The sequence below is a fragment of the Meleagris gallopavo genome, chromosome 3 (genome assembly GCF_000146605.3).
Source record: "Meleagris gallopavo isolate NT-WF06-2002-E0010 breed Aviagen turkey brand Nicholas breeding stock chromosome 3, Turkey_5.1, whole genome shotgun sequence".
Lineage (NCBI taxonomy): Eukaryota > Metazoa > Chordata > Aves > Galliformes > Phasianidae > Meleagris > Meleagris gallopavo.
Genome location: NC_015013.2, coordinates 52930148 through 52945867, shown reverse-complemented (window position 1 = coordinate 52945867; position 15720 = coordinate 52930148). Strand labels below are relative to the sequence as shown.

At 36.9% G+C, this 15720-nt stretch overlaps 1 protein-coding gene across 1 annotated transcript in view; it reads left to right on the top strand.

Moving 5' to 3' along the window:
* Positions 1-15720, top strand: part of PRKDC (protein kinase, DNA-activated, catalytic subunit) — a 57260-nt gene that overhangs the window by 18770 nt on the left and 22770 nt on the right. The window contains 15 exon segments of the mRNA XM_010708905.3: positions 779-886; positions 1659-1885; positions 2259-2353; positions 3287-3386; positions 4336-4469; positions 5889-6143; positions 7170-7396; positions 8261-8469; positions 8608-8740; positions 9825-9983; positions 10357-10560; positions 11478-11663; positions 12543-12647; positions 14401-14568; positions 14917-15044. Of these exon segments, the coding sequence (XP_010707207.1) occupies positions 779-886; positions 1659-1885; positions 2259-2353; positions 3287-3386; positions 4336-4469; positions 5889-6143; positions 7170-7396; positions 8261-8469; positions 8608-8740; positions 9825-9983; positions 10357-10560; positions 11478-11663; positions 12543-12647; positions 14401-14568; positions 14917-15044 (2438 nt within the window).

The following is a 15720-nucleotide window of genomic DNA, read 5'->3' as shown; positions in this document are numbered from 1 at the left end:
ATCTCAACTTAATATTTATCCTCCTTACCTAAACCAAAAGAGAAGTCTGTATGGCACGTAGGTTCAGCTTTACTGAATTTATAGGTGATGTGCCTCTTCAGACTGCTGCCTGGGACCTTGGCATTTGGATTTGATTTTTATACCAGAGTTTTATTACAGTGTATGGGATACTATGTTACCCATTTAGGTGAAACCCTTTCTGCTGTCATATGGCTGAATGTAAATTGGAATAAATAATATCTGTTGGTACAAAATACAAACCAATGCACAGTCATATGTGTTGTATTACATATATCCATATATCCATGCATATGTAAATCTACTGAATGGTTCTGCATGTTGTGGTATGACATTATTTAATCAGGTTAACTTACAAGGTAGAACTATTGAAATCTATCAAATTAAAATAATTTAAAGGGTTAGGATTGAGAGATTTTTTTACGAGATCAAAATACAGCTTAAAATCAAGCTTTCCTGTTTCTCTGGCTGTATATCAGTATATCACACAGTGGTTAGTAATATTCCTTACCTGCCTCAAAGTTTCTTATTGAAAGTAAGATTGGAGACCTTTTGAGACTAGTTGAATAGAAAACAGTGAACCAGATTTATTGGTTGTTTTTTTTTAATCCTTAATGTGGAAAAGTTACATGAAGCAGATTATTCATTTTACAGACCCTTTTTCAAAAAGTATTGTTTCTTGTTCTTACACATTTTGAACAGCAGAATAACGGAGAAACATGTTAATTCTAGAAATGCAGTTGGCTTTTTGTATTTTCAGGTTACGAGACAGTTGTATGAGCCTTTAGTCATGCAGCTCATTCACTGGTTTACAAACAACAAGAAATTTGAGAGTCAAGATACAGTGACGTTTCTGGAAGCCATCTTGGTAGGTCATAAATCTTCCTATTTCTTTTTTTCTGTGCCATGTGACTTTGTTTTTAACTGTACTACTGAAAGAAGCAGGAGCACATACACTGATACAATGTCTTATTTTTCAGAATAAAGGTTAACAATTTATCAATTTTATGACCATTTTGTGATTCTTAACTGTGACTTTGAATTTTTCTGTTTCTTTGATACTGTCAGAATGCAGCTGGTGTCTTCATAGTCTTTGTAGGAGTAATGAAATGCTCTTTTCATAATCAGTGTATACAGGGAACTACTAGAATACTGTTTATCCCCAAGCCTGAAGTAAAGTTGCTTGTGATGTGTGTTTAATTTTTCTTTATGCTTCTTTGATTTTGCTAGGTGAAAAAGCTTTAAACTTATATATATATTTTTTTGCACTGACCTGAAGGTCTGAAGGTTTCAAGGTACTTTTTGTAAAGGAAAGTCAATGTTAGCAGAGTGTCTCTCATGCAGAAAAAACAGGTTTATCAGAAAATGGAATGTCTCAGCTACCTAACCAATTTAGAAGCTCTGACTGAGATGGGAAGAGAAGCCCAAATCTTTGAGGCTGAATCCAGTGCTGTGAGGGCTGGAAATGCTGTCCTTCCCCTGGACCATATGAGTTCTGAAGCTTTATTTCTGGGAAATTAAGCACATTTTTAAACTACTTAAAGAAAAATTCTGCAAGCTGCTCTAACACTGCACTAAAAAATGTTGGGTTGTTTTTTTTTTTTTCATTCTTGTAATGAAATTATCTTGCTTAATTTCAGAGTGGCATAGTGGATCCAGTTGACAGCACTCTGAGAGATTTCTGCGGTCAGTGTGTACGAGAATTTTTGAAGTGGTCTATTAAGCAGACAACACCGAGACAGCAGGAGAAAAGCCCAGCAAACACCAAGTCTCTTTTTAAAAGATTATATAGTCTTGCTCTTCATCCCAGTGCTTTCAAGAGACTAGGTGCAGCACTTGCTTTTAACAGCATCTACAGAGAATTTAGGTGAGTAAACAGAGCTTGGATCTGTAACCAACTTGAACTAAAAGGTCAAGGAGGTGAAAAGAATTCAGTGTAAGATCCAAACAGTTATCCATTAACACTCATTCTATTCATATATACAACAGCTGAAAAACAGTGTTGTTGAGATTATTCATTGATTTAATTATAAATTTTTATTACAGATTTATGGTGAGTTATTTGCCTTTAAAAGCACTCAGTAAGTCTTCACTGCTACTCTTTTAGATGGTTTTGGTGTATCTTTTTATGTAGGTGTCTTGTGCAGTTTATTTCTGCAGCATTTTAACTTGTTTTTAATTATAATTTCATAATCAGTGCTTCTACTCAAGTTTCCTATCATTTATTTCTGATTTTAAAGGGAAGAGAATTCTCTGGTGGAACAGTTTGTATTTGAAGCATTGGTGGTATTTCTGGAAAGTCTGGCTTTAACCCACACAGATGAGAAATCATTAGGTAAGCTATAATTAGCTACAACTAACAAAAGTGTTCCTGTTTAATTTTTATTTAAAAAAAGAAAAAGAAAAAAAATAAAGAAAACCATGAATCTATAACTGTGGGAGAAGGGAGTGTGCGTACTTTGCAACAATTTCTTACGGTAGAGAGCTAATTTGTTATCTGGTTAAGAACTGTTTATGTCAACTCCTTGCAACACGTAAATGTAGAAGATTTTTTTTTAATGCTTAATTAAAAGAAGGTTTTCCACATTTGCTATGATATTCACCTTTATAGTAACAGTAATAATACTGATAGTATTTATGATGCGAGACCTTATTTTGTAGTTGCATGATGTGAAAGTGTAGCTTGATAAGAATTTTGAAGTCTGTTCTTTTAAGACAAACACAATTCTCAAAAAGTGGCAATTTCTCTATATTCTATGGAATATTTTTTATTATTTTGTCATTCTTGGTTGCTATGTGATTATTCACATATGCATGAAGATTCTATCACCTCCTCCACAATACGTCTGATTCTTCAGTGTCCAGTAAACCCACTTTTCTTTTTTCTCATGCTCTGGCTTTCATCAATTAATAATAATTACAACAGAAAGCCAAAATTTCATGTTACATAGCTTTATTTCTTTCAGAGAAACAGGTGAGGATATCACAGAAATAGAAATCTCACCCCAAATAAATATTTTGTGGAAACAATTCACTGTTTAAGTGTAAGAGCAAAAAGAAGAATATATGTTTTTATAGCAGAGGCCACTCTGCTATTTTGTGGTCTTGTCCTTCAACCTTGGAAAAAATTACTGTAGCAGAGAATGGTGTACGTAACTGACATCCTGTATGTGTCAGCCTCTTGCACTATTTCTGTGGTAATAATACCTCCATTAATTTAACACATTTATTTATAGATGCATATATGCATATTCTCTCCTTCTAACAGGTACCACCCAACAATGTTGTGATGCTATTAATCACCTGAAGCGCATAATCAAGCATAAAGCACCTGCTCTGAATAAGGAAGGAAAACGGCGGGTACCACGGTCAGCAGTTTGACACTCTTTTTTGTTTTTTGAATACTACACCCTTTTTAACAGTGATTCTGGATAGAGAATTCCTCCTGTGACTGCCACTAATGGATGTATGTTCTCAAAGTGTCAGAGGAGAAATTCTCTTTTCTGCTAATATGTCTGCTGAATACTGGAGGGAAAGGGTTGATGTGATCCTGGAGGATCGTAATAGTCATTCTTACATTCTGTGTGATGAGCTCAGAACGGATAGCTTCCTTTCATTTTGAAAGGGAAGGGAAGGAAAGGATGTTTCTCACACATTTATGTTCAAAATAATGATGGTAGTGGAGGAAAGTTCTTCTAAAACTTTTATTATTGCTGTAAGTACTAGCAGGAGTAGGACTACCTACAGTAGGGTATTATAGATAGCAAATAGAGACAGAAAAGTGGAAAAAGCAAGAGTGGATTCAATATCACAGTAGATGTTCTGATTACACAGCTGACCCTCCTTTAAGCAGAAGGCTGGACTTAGAAATATCCTGAAGTCCTTTTTGACCCAAACTTTCTGTAACCTAAAGAAACTGGCAAGTAGAATCTGAGATGTATCTGAGCTTACATGTAATGAGTTAAGAAACAGGATAATTAGGGAGAGGAAAACTTGTGTTATAATTTAAATGGTAATCTCTTTTGTCTTCATTTGCTACAAAAAGAAAGAAAGAGACCTGGTTTTGTGTTTTAAACTGTTGATATAAAGATGGTTCTCTAGGATTTCAAATCAGAGTGGGGAAAAAGAAAAAGCAGTGTAGGCTATGCTTGTGGAAGAGCTCTTCCTTATAATGCATGTGGGTTTGGTAAGACAGATTAAAGGACAGATAATGCTCACGAAACACTGATTTTTTTATTTTTTATTTTTTTCAACTGGAAGACAACGGCTTCTTGTTAGATGTCATGAATACTATTAATTCTTAATATTCTTGTTTAGGGGATTTCCAGCTACTAAGTCAGTGTGCCTTCAGGATGTTGTCATGTGGCTCTTAGTACAGTGTGGACGACCTCAGACGGAGTGTCGACATAAAGCCATGGAGCTCTTTTATGAATTTGTTCCTTTATTGCCAGGTATTATAAGTTGCATTATATTATATCATCAGTGACATTGACACTGGGGTTGTTTGCACCCTCAGCAAGTTTGCTGATGACTATAAGCTGTGTGGTCTGTTCAACACTCCAGAGGGGAGGGATGCTATCCAGAGAGACCTGGACAGGCTTGAGCAGTGGGTCCCTGTGAACCTCGTGAGGTTCAACAAATCTAAGTGCAGAGTCTTGCTTCTGGGTCACCTCAACCCCCACTATCAGTACAAGCTGGGGGATGTAAGGATGGAACACAGCCCTGCTGAGAAGGACTTGAGGGTATTGGTGGATGGTAAGCTGGACATGAGCCAGCAATGTGCAGCCTTGTAGCACAGAAAGCCAACTGTATACTGGTCTGCATCAAAAGAAGTGTGGTCAGCAGGGTGAGGGAGGTGATCCTGCCCCTCTATTCTGAGCTAGTGTGAGCTCACCAGATGTAGAGTCCTCGGTACAGGAGAGTCATAGACATGTTGGAGAGCATCTAGAGCAAGGCCACACAAATATGCGAAGAATGAAACACCTTCCCTATGTTGACAGGCTGAGAGAACTGAGGCTGTTCAGCCTGGAAAAGAGAAGGATCTGGGAAGACCTGAGAGCAGCCTTTCAGTATCTAAAAGGGAGCTATAATAAGGAAAGGGACAGATTCTTTAGCAGGATCTGTTGTGATAGGACAAGGGGAAATGGTTTCAAACTAAAAGAGGGGTGATTTAGACTGGATGTAAGGAAGGAGGTTTTCTTACAATAAGGCTGGTGAGGCACTGGCACAGGTTGCTGAGAGATACTGGAAGCCCCTGGTGGAGACATTCAAGGTTAAACTGGATGGGGCTCTGAGCAACCTGATCTAGTTGCAGATATCCCTGTTCATTGCAGGGCATTTGGACTAAATGACCTTTAAGGGTTCCTTCCAATTCAGATGATTCTAGGATTCTGTGATCCTAGATGATTCTAGGATCCTTGCTTTCTAAATGCTGTGCATTCCTTCTCTATACATTTTCTGGGCAATATATTCTTAGAAAAAATATTCTTGAAGTAAATGTCTCCTCACTGCTATTAAGGTGCTAATGTTGGAAAACAAGTGTGAGAACCACAGATTTTGGGTTGGGGCTGTGGGCATGGAAGAGACTTTTATTGAAGACTTCCTTCTGGTCAGGAAAAAGAACTTCTAGGCCTGGGGCTGCTGTTGTGTATTGCTATGAAGGCAGCATTTGCTGACTGGGAAATAGTGGGAGCAGCTTGTAGATTAGCCTCTCCCTTGTGGTTACCTTCAGTGGTGTAATAACTTCTGTACTAGAAGATCCAAATGAAAACACAGAATTTGACTGTGATAGTCCATTTGCCTCCAATTCCTTGTTAGTTGGAAATGAGTTGTTTTCCTATAGAATTCAGATGTGTTTTTATTTCTCTCAGGAAACAATTCTCCATCTTCTTGGCTGGCTGATGTTTTAAAAAAGAAAGATGTTTCCTTCCTTATTAACAAATTTGAAGGAGGTGGCAGTGATGCCGAAAGCCCATCTGGGATTCTTTCTCAGCCAACTCTCCGTAATATGCAGGAGCCCTTTAGTTTACCGACTGTCATGCGGTGGATGGACATGTTCTTAGCAGCACTGGACTGCTACAATACTTTCTTTGAGCTGCGAATGATCAAGCCTCATGAAATACTGGGTGAGTGATTAACAGTTGCATTCCGTTGATTCATGCCTGTTACAGAATAGCTCCAGGAGGACTTCCCACCTCAGACTTGAAGCCTTTGTCTTAAATATGGAATTAATGAATCTTACAGACTATCTCAAAGATCTCAATGACAGTTGTTGTGGATGTTTTGGTTTGTTGTTTTTTTTTTTATGAGGTACTTTGTTAATACTGTAACTTTAAAATGTTCCCTTTCAGTCCTAGAAATATACCATTAGATTTCTCTCACTAAATCATCCACTCACCAGCAACTTGTTTATTTGTGAAGCTGAGATAGAATAAAAACTGTACAGCTAATTTTCCTCTGCTGAGCAGAACCATAGGTTTTGAAATAATCCTTCTGAGCAGAACCATAGGTTTTGAAACAATACTTCTAAGTTGTTTACCTGTTCTTTATTGATGTCTGGAGGGAGCTATGAGAAAGCAATGAAAGAAGTCCCCTTTTTACTTCAAGACTTTAAGTCAATTTCTGATGCTTCAAGTTGAACTGCTTTGCATTTGATTGTGTACATAATACCTTATGTAAACACTGAGTCTTAACCAAAAGGTTTTCTTAATGTTTCATTCTCTTCTGACCAAAATACTTTTTATCACTGACAGTACAGTTGCATAAGTCTCATGCATATATAGTAGGTAGTCTGCCTGTGTCATCTCTGTCTTTGTTTAAAACAATATTATAAGATCTTTATTAGATGCAGTTAGTATACAGCCAAGCTATTCAAAACTATAGATTTAAAATTTTCACCCTTATTATACACGTGCCTGAATGATCATTTATAATTACATGTTTATAATGATCACTAATTAGAAAGCTACACTTCACTGCCCAGAATGTTAATATTTGCAAATTACATACAGCTTTCAGGAAATACTCGTGTGAGACGCCGTCGTTTTTTCTGTTCATTATCTCAACACAAACTGTTTTCTTCCTTACACAAAATAGTATATAGAGAAGTTGTGAGCTGCTATCTCATTTCTGCTTACTGTGATTCACCATAGGTGTAAATGACAGGTCCTCATTCTTGGAAGCAGTGGATTTCTTCCTTGAAACTATTGCCTTGCATGATATTCATGCAGTGGAGCGGTGCTTTGATTGCAGATTGAGAGGCAACATATTCAGTCCTCAAGAGAGAGAAATGTATAATTACAGTAAGTGTACAATTATCGTGCGAATCATGGAGTTTGTCACCATGATCCTGGAAACATGCCAGCAGGATTTCTGGAAGGTAGGCAGTGAAATCTGTAGTGAGTAAAAGGTACAAATTATATTTGTAATTAGATTGATTTCTTCACAGTGGGTTTAATTTGCTGGATATCTTATCCTTAGTGGTGCTTTATTTCAGATTGGTGACTAAGCATCACCACCTGTTACAGTCTTTGCATGTAAGAAGAAGTATGCTGTAGAGATTAATTTTAGTGGTTGACATAGTTTTGAATAGAGGGGTGAATGTTTCCTATATATTCCAGTAAAGACTGGAGACTGTGAGATTGTTCTGCGTAGAGTACTTGCAATGAATATTTTTTCAGGAGTCCTGATTGCCTTAAGTTTGTCAAGGCAATAGTTACTTAAATCAAAAAGTGACATCGTGGCAATTTTTTATTGAATTAGGAAAAAAATGTTCAGATCTCTTAACTTGCCTAGCTTGGATGTAATGCAAACCATAATTAAAGCTATAGAATATAGTATTTGTGAAATATACAGTGCCAGATATAGTTCTGAGGCTGTCTTTTGTTTTAAGTAAATGTTTAATGGTGTGCACATGGATGTACAACATCCAGATTTCCAAGTGATTACAAAGGTATGATCAAGACTGAAATAGGCCTATGTGGATATAAAAAGATTTCAATTCCAATTTGATAGCATACATCCTATGTATTTTTATAGATACTTTATTTCTATGCATTAGCACAATTCATTGAAATCCAGATATTTAATTGAAGAAAGATAATGCCATTTCACTAGAATAGTTAATGTTGCATGTTATGTTTCCTTGTAGCTATAGGGAGCAATGGTAAGTAATGAAGAATAAAATAGTTCCAAATGCTTTTAGGATTCCTTAAATTTTCTTTTAATGTTTTATTCTTTCTAGCTACTTGAGAAGGAATTGCTTAATGCAAACTTTGTAGAGCTTCTGGTGATGACAGTGTGTGATCCATCACATATAGGATTTAATACAGCTGATGTACAAGTCATGAAAAATCTCCCAGATATCTCAGTGAGACTCTTGAAAGCTTTGATGAAATCTCCCTGTAAAGAATATTTGCAATTATGTTTAAGAAAAAGAATCACACCGCAGAGGTAAGTAGGAGCTTTTTAGTAAGCAAATGCCCAGAATGAATGAAATTGAAATGAGAAGTGCAAAATAAATTATACTGTGTACAGTTGCAAATAGATATCTTCACCACTCTAACATTATTGCTTCTCTTTTCTTATTAGCTTTGAGGACCTTTTTTCTGTTGATCTGTTCAATTCAGATGAGCGTTTCGATCAAGTTAGGTTTAGTGCTGTTCTTTCTGCCTGCAAGCAACTCCAGAAATCTGGTCTACTTCATTCTGTTCTTCACAATCAGGTAACTGTTTATCCAGAAATTAATTCTGAATATTTTTATAAAGACAAAAGCTTTACACATGTAAAAGTGGAGTATGAAAACTGAGAATGGATTGGTTGAGTTTATGTGAAATTAGATCAACAGTGAAAAGCTGGTGTTGAATGGGACCAGAAATAAATGCTTTATGCTTATTCTACAAATCTGGGTAGCATAATATTGAAGTGTGAACAATCTTTGTCATCATGTCTGTCTTCGTCCTGTTTCTAGGGCCTGGAGGCAACCAGAATCTACCCCAAATTTTCCCTTTCATTGAGCACATTTTCTTTGATCCTCAAAAACCCTGAGAAATGTTTTTAAATAGCAATTCTGCAATTCAAAAAGCAATATCTTGTTTTGTGTAAGACCGTTCGTGCTGTGAAGAAACGTTGCACCAAGTCTCTGAAACACTGGAAAGGGTGAACTTTTTTCCAAGGTCCATTGGCTGATCAGAAGCAATGCAGTGGGTCTGAGTTGCAGGAAAACAGGATAGAGAGCAGTTAGGGATGAGGGTGTAGGTTACATTACTCAAAATTATTATTTCTAATAAGTTTCTGATTGTAGTCAAACAATTTGGGCAATTTAAAGAAAACATTAAGCAGGAGCCATAAGGACTGAAAGAATTTGTCAGCTGCGAAGCATGTGGCTACATTTGGCAAGTAACAAACCCATTTCATTTCTGTGTGCGCTTGCCATCCATCTTTTATGTCTGAGAATCTAGAATTGAGATTATAGCACAGCAATTCTCAAGGAACTGCATGGTTTACCTCTTACAGCTCACCCATTCTCATTGAGCTGTTCGTTTTGTTCCTGTAGTATTGTTATCCTCTCCCAGATTTTTTTCAGATCTGAATCATTTGGAAATGTTTCAAAAATTGTTTTGAACCTTCTGCACAACACAATCTGATTAAAAACTTTGCTGTTCAATTAGAAAGGTGCCTTGTATGTATTTGCAGTGCTTTATGAGAAATTGGCTTGGAATTTGTGTTTCTGTTTCCTAGACAGATAAATTAAAAAGCCTTTGTGTTATTTTTTCAGCTATATTCATTGGCACTTTTTTTTGCTATAGGGTGAAAGGCCTCATCCCTCAATTGGCTCTAAGCTTCTTTCGGTTGTTTATAAAGGCATTGCACCTGGGAGTGAAAGGAGCTCTCTTCCAGCAGTAGACATCAGCAGTAAGCGATTAGCTGATAGACTCCTGCAGCTTGCCTTTGCCATTGATGACCAGGTAGGATGTGGTTGTCCAATCTGAATACTTAATCCTCAACTTTCTATTTCAGGAACTATCCTGTTGAATAACCAGAATACATGTATATTTTAGGTAAACAAAGCTTTATTCATACTTCTACAGAGAAGCTGCAAGTGCTCTCTGACTTAATCAAGGGACAAAGGGAAATTTTAAGTAGCAAGCATTTCAGTATTTTGTCTATGCTTTATTACTGTATTTCATGGTAACATGAAGCAGTTTGAGATGGGAGCTTTTTTAAAAAAGACAGTGTTTGGTTTTGGTTGTATTTTTTGTTGTTGCTTTTGTTGTTTTCAGGAAATTTGTGAAACTTAATGCATTTGAGATAACTCTGGTGCTGTCTTACATTTTACAGTGTGAGGAGCTAGTAAGTCTGCTGTTGAACACGGTGGTGTTATCTGTGCCATTATCCGAAGCCTCAGAGAGAAACTTTGTTAATTTTTCTCATGGACAGTATTTCTACAGCCTGTTCTCAGACACCATTAATCAGCAGCTGCTAAAAAATCTGGATGTGATAGTAATCCAGCTTATGGAATCATCTGTCAGCAATCCCCAGATGGTATTAAACTTCTAACATTTCCATATGACTTTGTCCTTTTAAATAAAAGTAAGACTTCATTGTTATGGTTGGATGTAACTGAGTGTCTTCAGTTGCACTTGGGAAGCATGGTATTGATAGGGTTTTTTAGTGGTTTATTTTGTGTTTTTTGTTTGCTTTTGTTTTGTTTTGGGTTATAGCCTGTTGGCACTGACTTCATGGTCCTTGGCAACCTGATTCGAGTGGAAAATGCTTGCCTGTTACTTATCCTGAAATCTATGAATTTCAGGAATTTTGCATAGTACTTCATCTGAAGAATATCCTTTCAAAGCAAGTCTGATCGTTCCCATTTTTGTGTACTATGTAAAGGGATGCATTGTGGAAGATAAACGACTAATACAGTCCTTTGATTAAGGCGTTTATTCAGTTTTATGTGATTGTTTAGTTTGGTAAGAAAAAAAATATATATTTTTACTGTACCCGTACAAATCCACTGAAATCACAATTCTGTACCCTGTTGAGATTTCAATCTAGCATTGCTGTGTGATGCAGTAAATTGAAAATCCTCCCCTAACACATTACCTGACTTAATTTGAAAGTTCCTTTACTGGGTTCTTACTTTCCGTTAAGTGTAGTTTTAATTAAGGATTTGGGATAGAATTAAGATCTTCTAATTTTAGATTCCCATCTTTAGCTTTTTCAGAAATTCAAATTAGAGAGGTGCTTCTAATTAAGGTGCTTTTAGGACAGATGGTAATTCAGACAGAAAGATCTGTCTGAAGCTGACAGGATATCTTTTAACAAGCACTTTTTGGTTTACTTTCTCCTGAATCTGTGATTTGGCTGTTTTTTGTTTTTCCCCATGATTGCCCATACCAGTGAGGAGATACTACCATCATGTTGCTTGGAAGATAAGAATCCGTTGCTTTTCTTTTCAGGTTGGAAGCATTTTGAATGGCATGTTAGATCAGAGTTTTAGGGAGCGTACCATACGCAAGCAGCAAGGAGTGAAACTGGTCACAGCAGTACTGAGAAACTGGAAGAGGCTTGACAGTTGGTGGGCCAAAGGTTCATCTCCTGAGAGCAAAATGGCAGTCTTGACTCTGCTGGCAAAAGTTCTCCAGGTATGCAATGTTTTGTAATGGCCAGGTAACTTTTCTAATTCTGTAGAAGATAGTTTACAGGAATAGTTTTCTTTGTCGCTCTTATGTTTGGGGAAAAAAAAAAAGAATAAAAAAGCTGAGTAATGGCGGTATGTTTAGTTTTTTTTGCTAAGTACAAAAAATATTTGGACAGATAGAAATTACTGGATTTTGCTCTTTTCCCCGCCAGCTTTCTTATTTTAGATGCTCACGTGTTTTTCTGGAGAATTGACACAAGCATGGAGAGTAAACTTAGAAAATGAACACGCTCTGATACCATTCCTTCTTCCTTGCTGGCATCTAGAAAGTCACAACAGAGCTACCTAAATCAATATAGAAAGGTTTTGATTTTTAGGACATCTAACTTTGGTTACATTGTTGTTTTTTTTTTCCTGTTGTGAAGACAGACTTTATCTACTTAACCCGTTCTTTTTAGGAACTTGTAAAAGTAGCCACGTGTAAACACACACAAATATTCACTTAGTTGAGGATATTTGAAATTATAAATGTCATTATTTTCAACTTGAATCGTTTTGAAGGTATGTTTTGGGGCACATATTGTGAATTGTATTGCTGTATTCATCACTTGTAAAGTGACTAATAGGAAATCTAGCTTTGAGATATAACTTGATTTATTTTTGAACTGGAAAATATCCAGCACGTAAGCTTGTTTGTATAGCATAGGGGCTTTTAGAATTCTTGTTGATAGTCCTTCTAAAACCAGAATCGCAATATATGTACTTTCTGTTCATTCAGTATGTTTTTGGAAACTACAGCACGTGGGTTGTTTTTACTGTTCACTAACGTAAGGATTTCTCTGACTAATTCAGAAACAAATCTTTAACTTCTCTTTTGTTGCAGATAGACTCTTCAGTTTCTTTCAATACCAGTCATGAAGCATTTACAGCTGTTTTTGATACCTATACCAGTCTACTTACTGATCAGAATTTAGGCTTAAATCTGAAAGTAAGTTGCTCACTTAAGTATCTTCCCTGATCTGTCCAGATTAGAATGTTAGTGGTTAAGGAAGTCTCCTCTTATCAGAGTTAAATTTCTACTTTAGTTTGCAGATGGACATTACTTCCATTTTTTTATTTCCGTATTCAGCTTCCTAAAAATTCTAAATAATTGTTTGTATTTTAGACAGAAAGTAATGTCACAGATGCTGTGCTTTTGTTTTGGGAGTAACTTTTTTTTTTAAATATGAAAAATTTACTAGTCAGTTACAAATAGTTTACAACTCTAAAGTGTTCATTTTTGAATCGACAGTTGTTTTTAGCAAGGACTGGCACTTTCTAAATGTGAAATTAAAAACAGGCAATGATTCCGAAGTCCTCTGGATTCTGAGGATGAGACCAGTAACTGCTATATGTGATTTGGTCAAGAGAGGGAGACAGAGTACTGCATACTGTAGAAGTTGTATGACAGAATCACACGGAATCACAGAATTGTAGGAGTTGGAAGGGACCTTTAGAGTTCTTTCAATCCAACCCCCTGCTAAAGCAGGTTCCCTGCTGTAGGTCAAACACATAGGCATCCAGACAAGTCTTGAATAGCTGCAGAGACTCCACAAAGTCTTTGGGCAGCCTGTTCACAGTGTTTTGTCAGTCTTGCTTTAAAGAAGTTCTTCCTTGTTTTAGTATGGAACTTCCTGTGCTCCAGTTCTGTCCCCTTGTCCCTTGTTCTATTACTGCATGCTACCGAAAAGAGTCGTCCCACACTTCAGATATTTATAAACAGTTATGAGATAGTTTCTTAGCCTTCTGTTCTCCAGACTGAAGAATCATAGAATCATAGAATCACCAAGGTTGGAGAAGACCCACAGGATCACCTAGTCCAACCATCCACCCATCACCAACAGATCTCACTAAAGTATATCCCTCAGCACAACGTCCAAACGTTCTTTGAACATCTCCAGGGTCGGTGACTCCACCACCTCCCTGGGCAGCCCATTCCAGTGCCTGACTAGTAGTAATTCCTAATGTCCAGCCTGAATCTCCCCTGGTGCAGCTTGAAACAATAAGTCCCAGGTTACTCAGCCTTTCCTCCTACAGGTGAAGCTCCAGGCCCTTAATCATCTTTGTGGTTCTCTGCAGGACTCTTTCTAGGAGTTCCCTGTCTTTTTTTGAAGTGGGAGCCCAGATCTGGACACAGTATTCCAGATGTGGCCTCACCAGGGCAGGGTAGAGGGGGAGGATGTCCTCCTTGACCTGCTGTCCATACTCTTTTTAATGCATCCCAGGATACCATTGGCCTTGGCTCCAAGGGCACATTGCTGTGTGGATGCTGGAGCATAAGCTTCAGACCAGAAGACTAAAAGTTTTATACTTAAAAAATAGTTTTGCATGTTTGCTGCTCTGTCAGTCCACCTTTTGGTGGATAGTTTTGAACTTCACTGTGCATTCAAAATAAACCTCGCTTTAGCTGCTAGGTGGTGCATTAAAGCAGTGACTTCATTTTTTAAGTGAGCATCCACTATCACAGAAGTCTAATATATGGCAGTGTTGGACAGGAAATGTTAATTAGCTTTTAACTCCCACTCAGCATTGATCAAATATGTTTTCTGAAATACCTTAAAGAAGAGCAGCTACGTGATGCATCTTTCAATTCTCTGAGCCTTTGAATCAGTAAGCACCACTGCTGATTTTGTGGTCTTTAAATGCTTTGTAATTAGTGAATAATTTTATTTTCATTTAAAGCTTTTTTATCTTTCTTTCAGGGCCAGGCAGTGATAATTCTTCCATTCTTCACTAATTTGACTGGAGAAAAACTTAATGAACTTAAGAATGCTCTTGATCAACTTGTAGCTTTCAATTTTCCTATGAGTTCAGATGAGTTTCCCAGAGGAACCTTGAAGCACAATAACTATGTGGACTGCACTAAGAAGGTTAGTGTCTTTCAGAAATGATTATGTAATTAGAACCCTAGGTGAACTGTGCCTTGAAACAGTTGAACAGCCTTGAAACATATATCACATAGGGGTGTGTGCATATGTATATACAACAGAGGTAGGTGTGTACTTAAATATCACAGAGTCTGGAATTAGAAAGATAAGCTGAGTTCCCTTAAGGAAATCAGCTATTAGTTCTTAGTTAAATTTTTATCCAGTTATTGGATTTACATATGCAGATTACATATGCATATCTTGAGTATCTGCTTCTGATTGATACGGAAGAGTTAAATAGAATTGACTTAATTCCATGTGACTCCTTACTTTGTGTTGTATCTTTTTCAGTTTTTAGATGCTTTAGAGTTGTCTCAGAGTCCAATGTTGTTGCAGTTGATGACAGAAATCCTCTGTAGGGACCATAGACATTCTATGGAGGACTTATTTCAAGCCAGCTTCAAAAGAATTTCCAGAAGGTAAATTTTGGTCCATTGCGTTTTGCTCTTGGTCTTAGTGTATTTTTATGATGTAAATGTCCATATAACAGTGATAGTTAACATCATAACATTATATATAATATGTTTAAGTCATGTAGTTACTTTTGTCTTCAGGATTCCAAAATATTTCTGAAGTGGCACCAACTTACAGATGATACTGCCAATTTCTGGACAAATTCTGTAAAGCCTTCTGTAAAGTGGCTTATTCTGGTAGAATGCAGTTTGAAGGTAGTAGTTGTGTGCAATACCTATTTTTGCTATCACTGTGTAACCACAGTGCTCATGTAAGTAAATAACACTTACATCGTCAGCGAGTTAATTTGCTCAACTCCCTTGGAAATAGAACAGCACTTTTTTTTTAATTAAAGTGTTTTCAGACTGATAAGTTGTTGACAAAAACATACTCTGTCCACAGAACAGGTCTTTAGTCTAGAAACCAAGCATTCCAATTTATGATGAGCTATTATGTAATGACTGTTTTGAAGTATGCAGTTTGCTACATGGAGTCATTTATCTTCTGCCCAGGTGCCCAGGTTTTTGGAGTTTTAGCTGCAGTAAAATTATTCAGAGCAGTGATTCATCTAGGACCCTAGAATATCCTGAGTTGGAACAGACCCATAAGGGTCATCAAACCCAGCCCCTGGCTCCACACAGG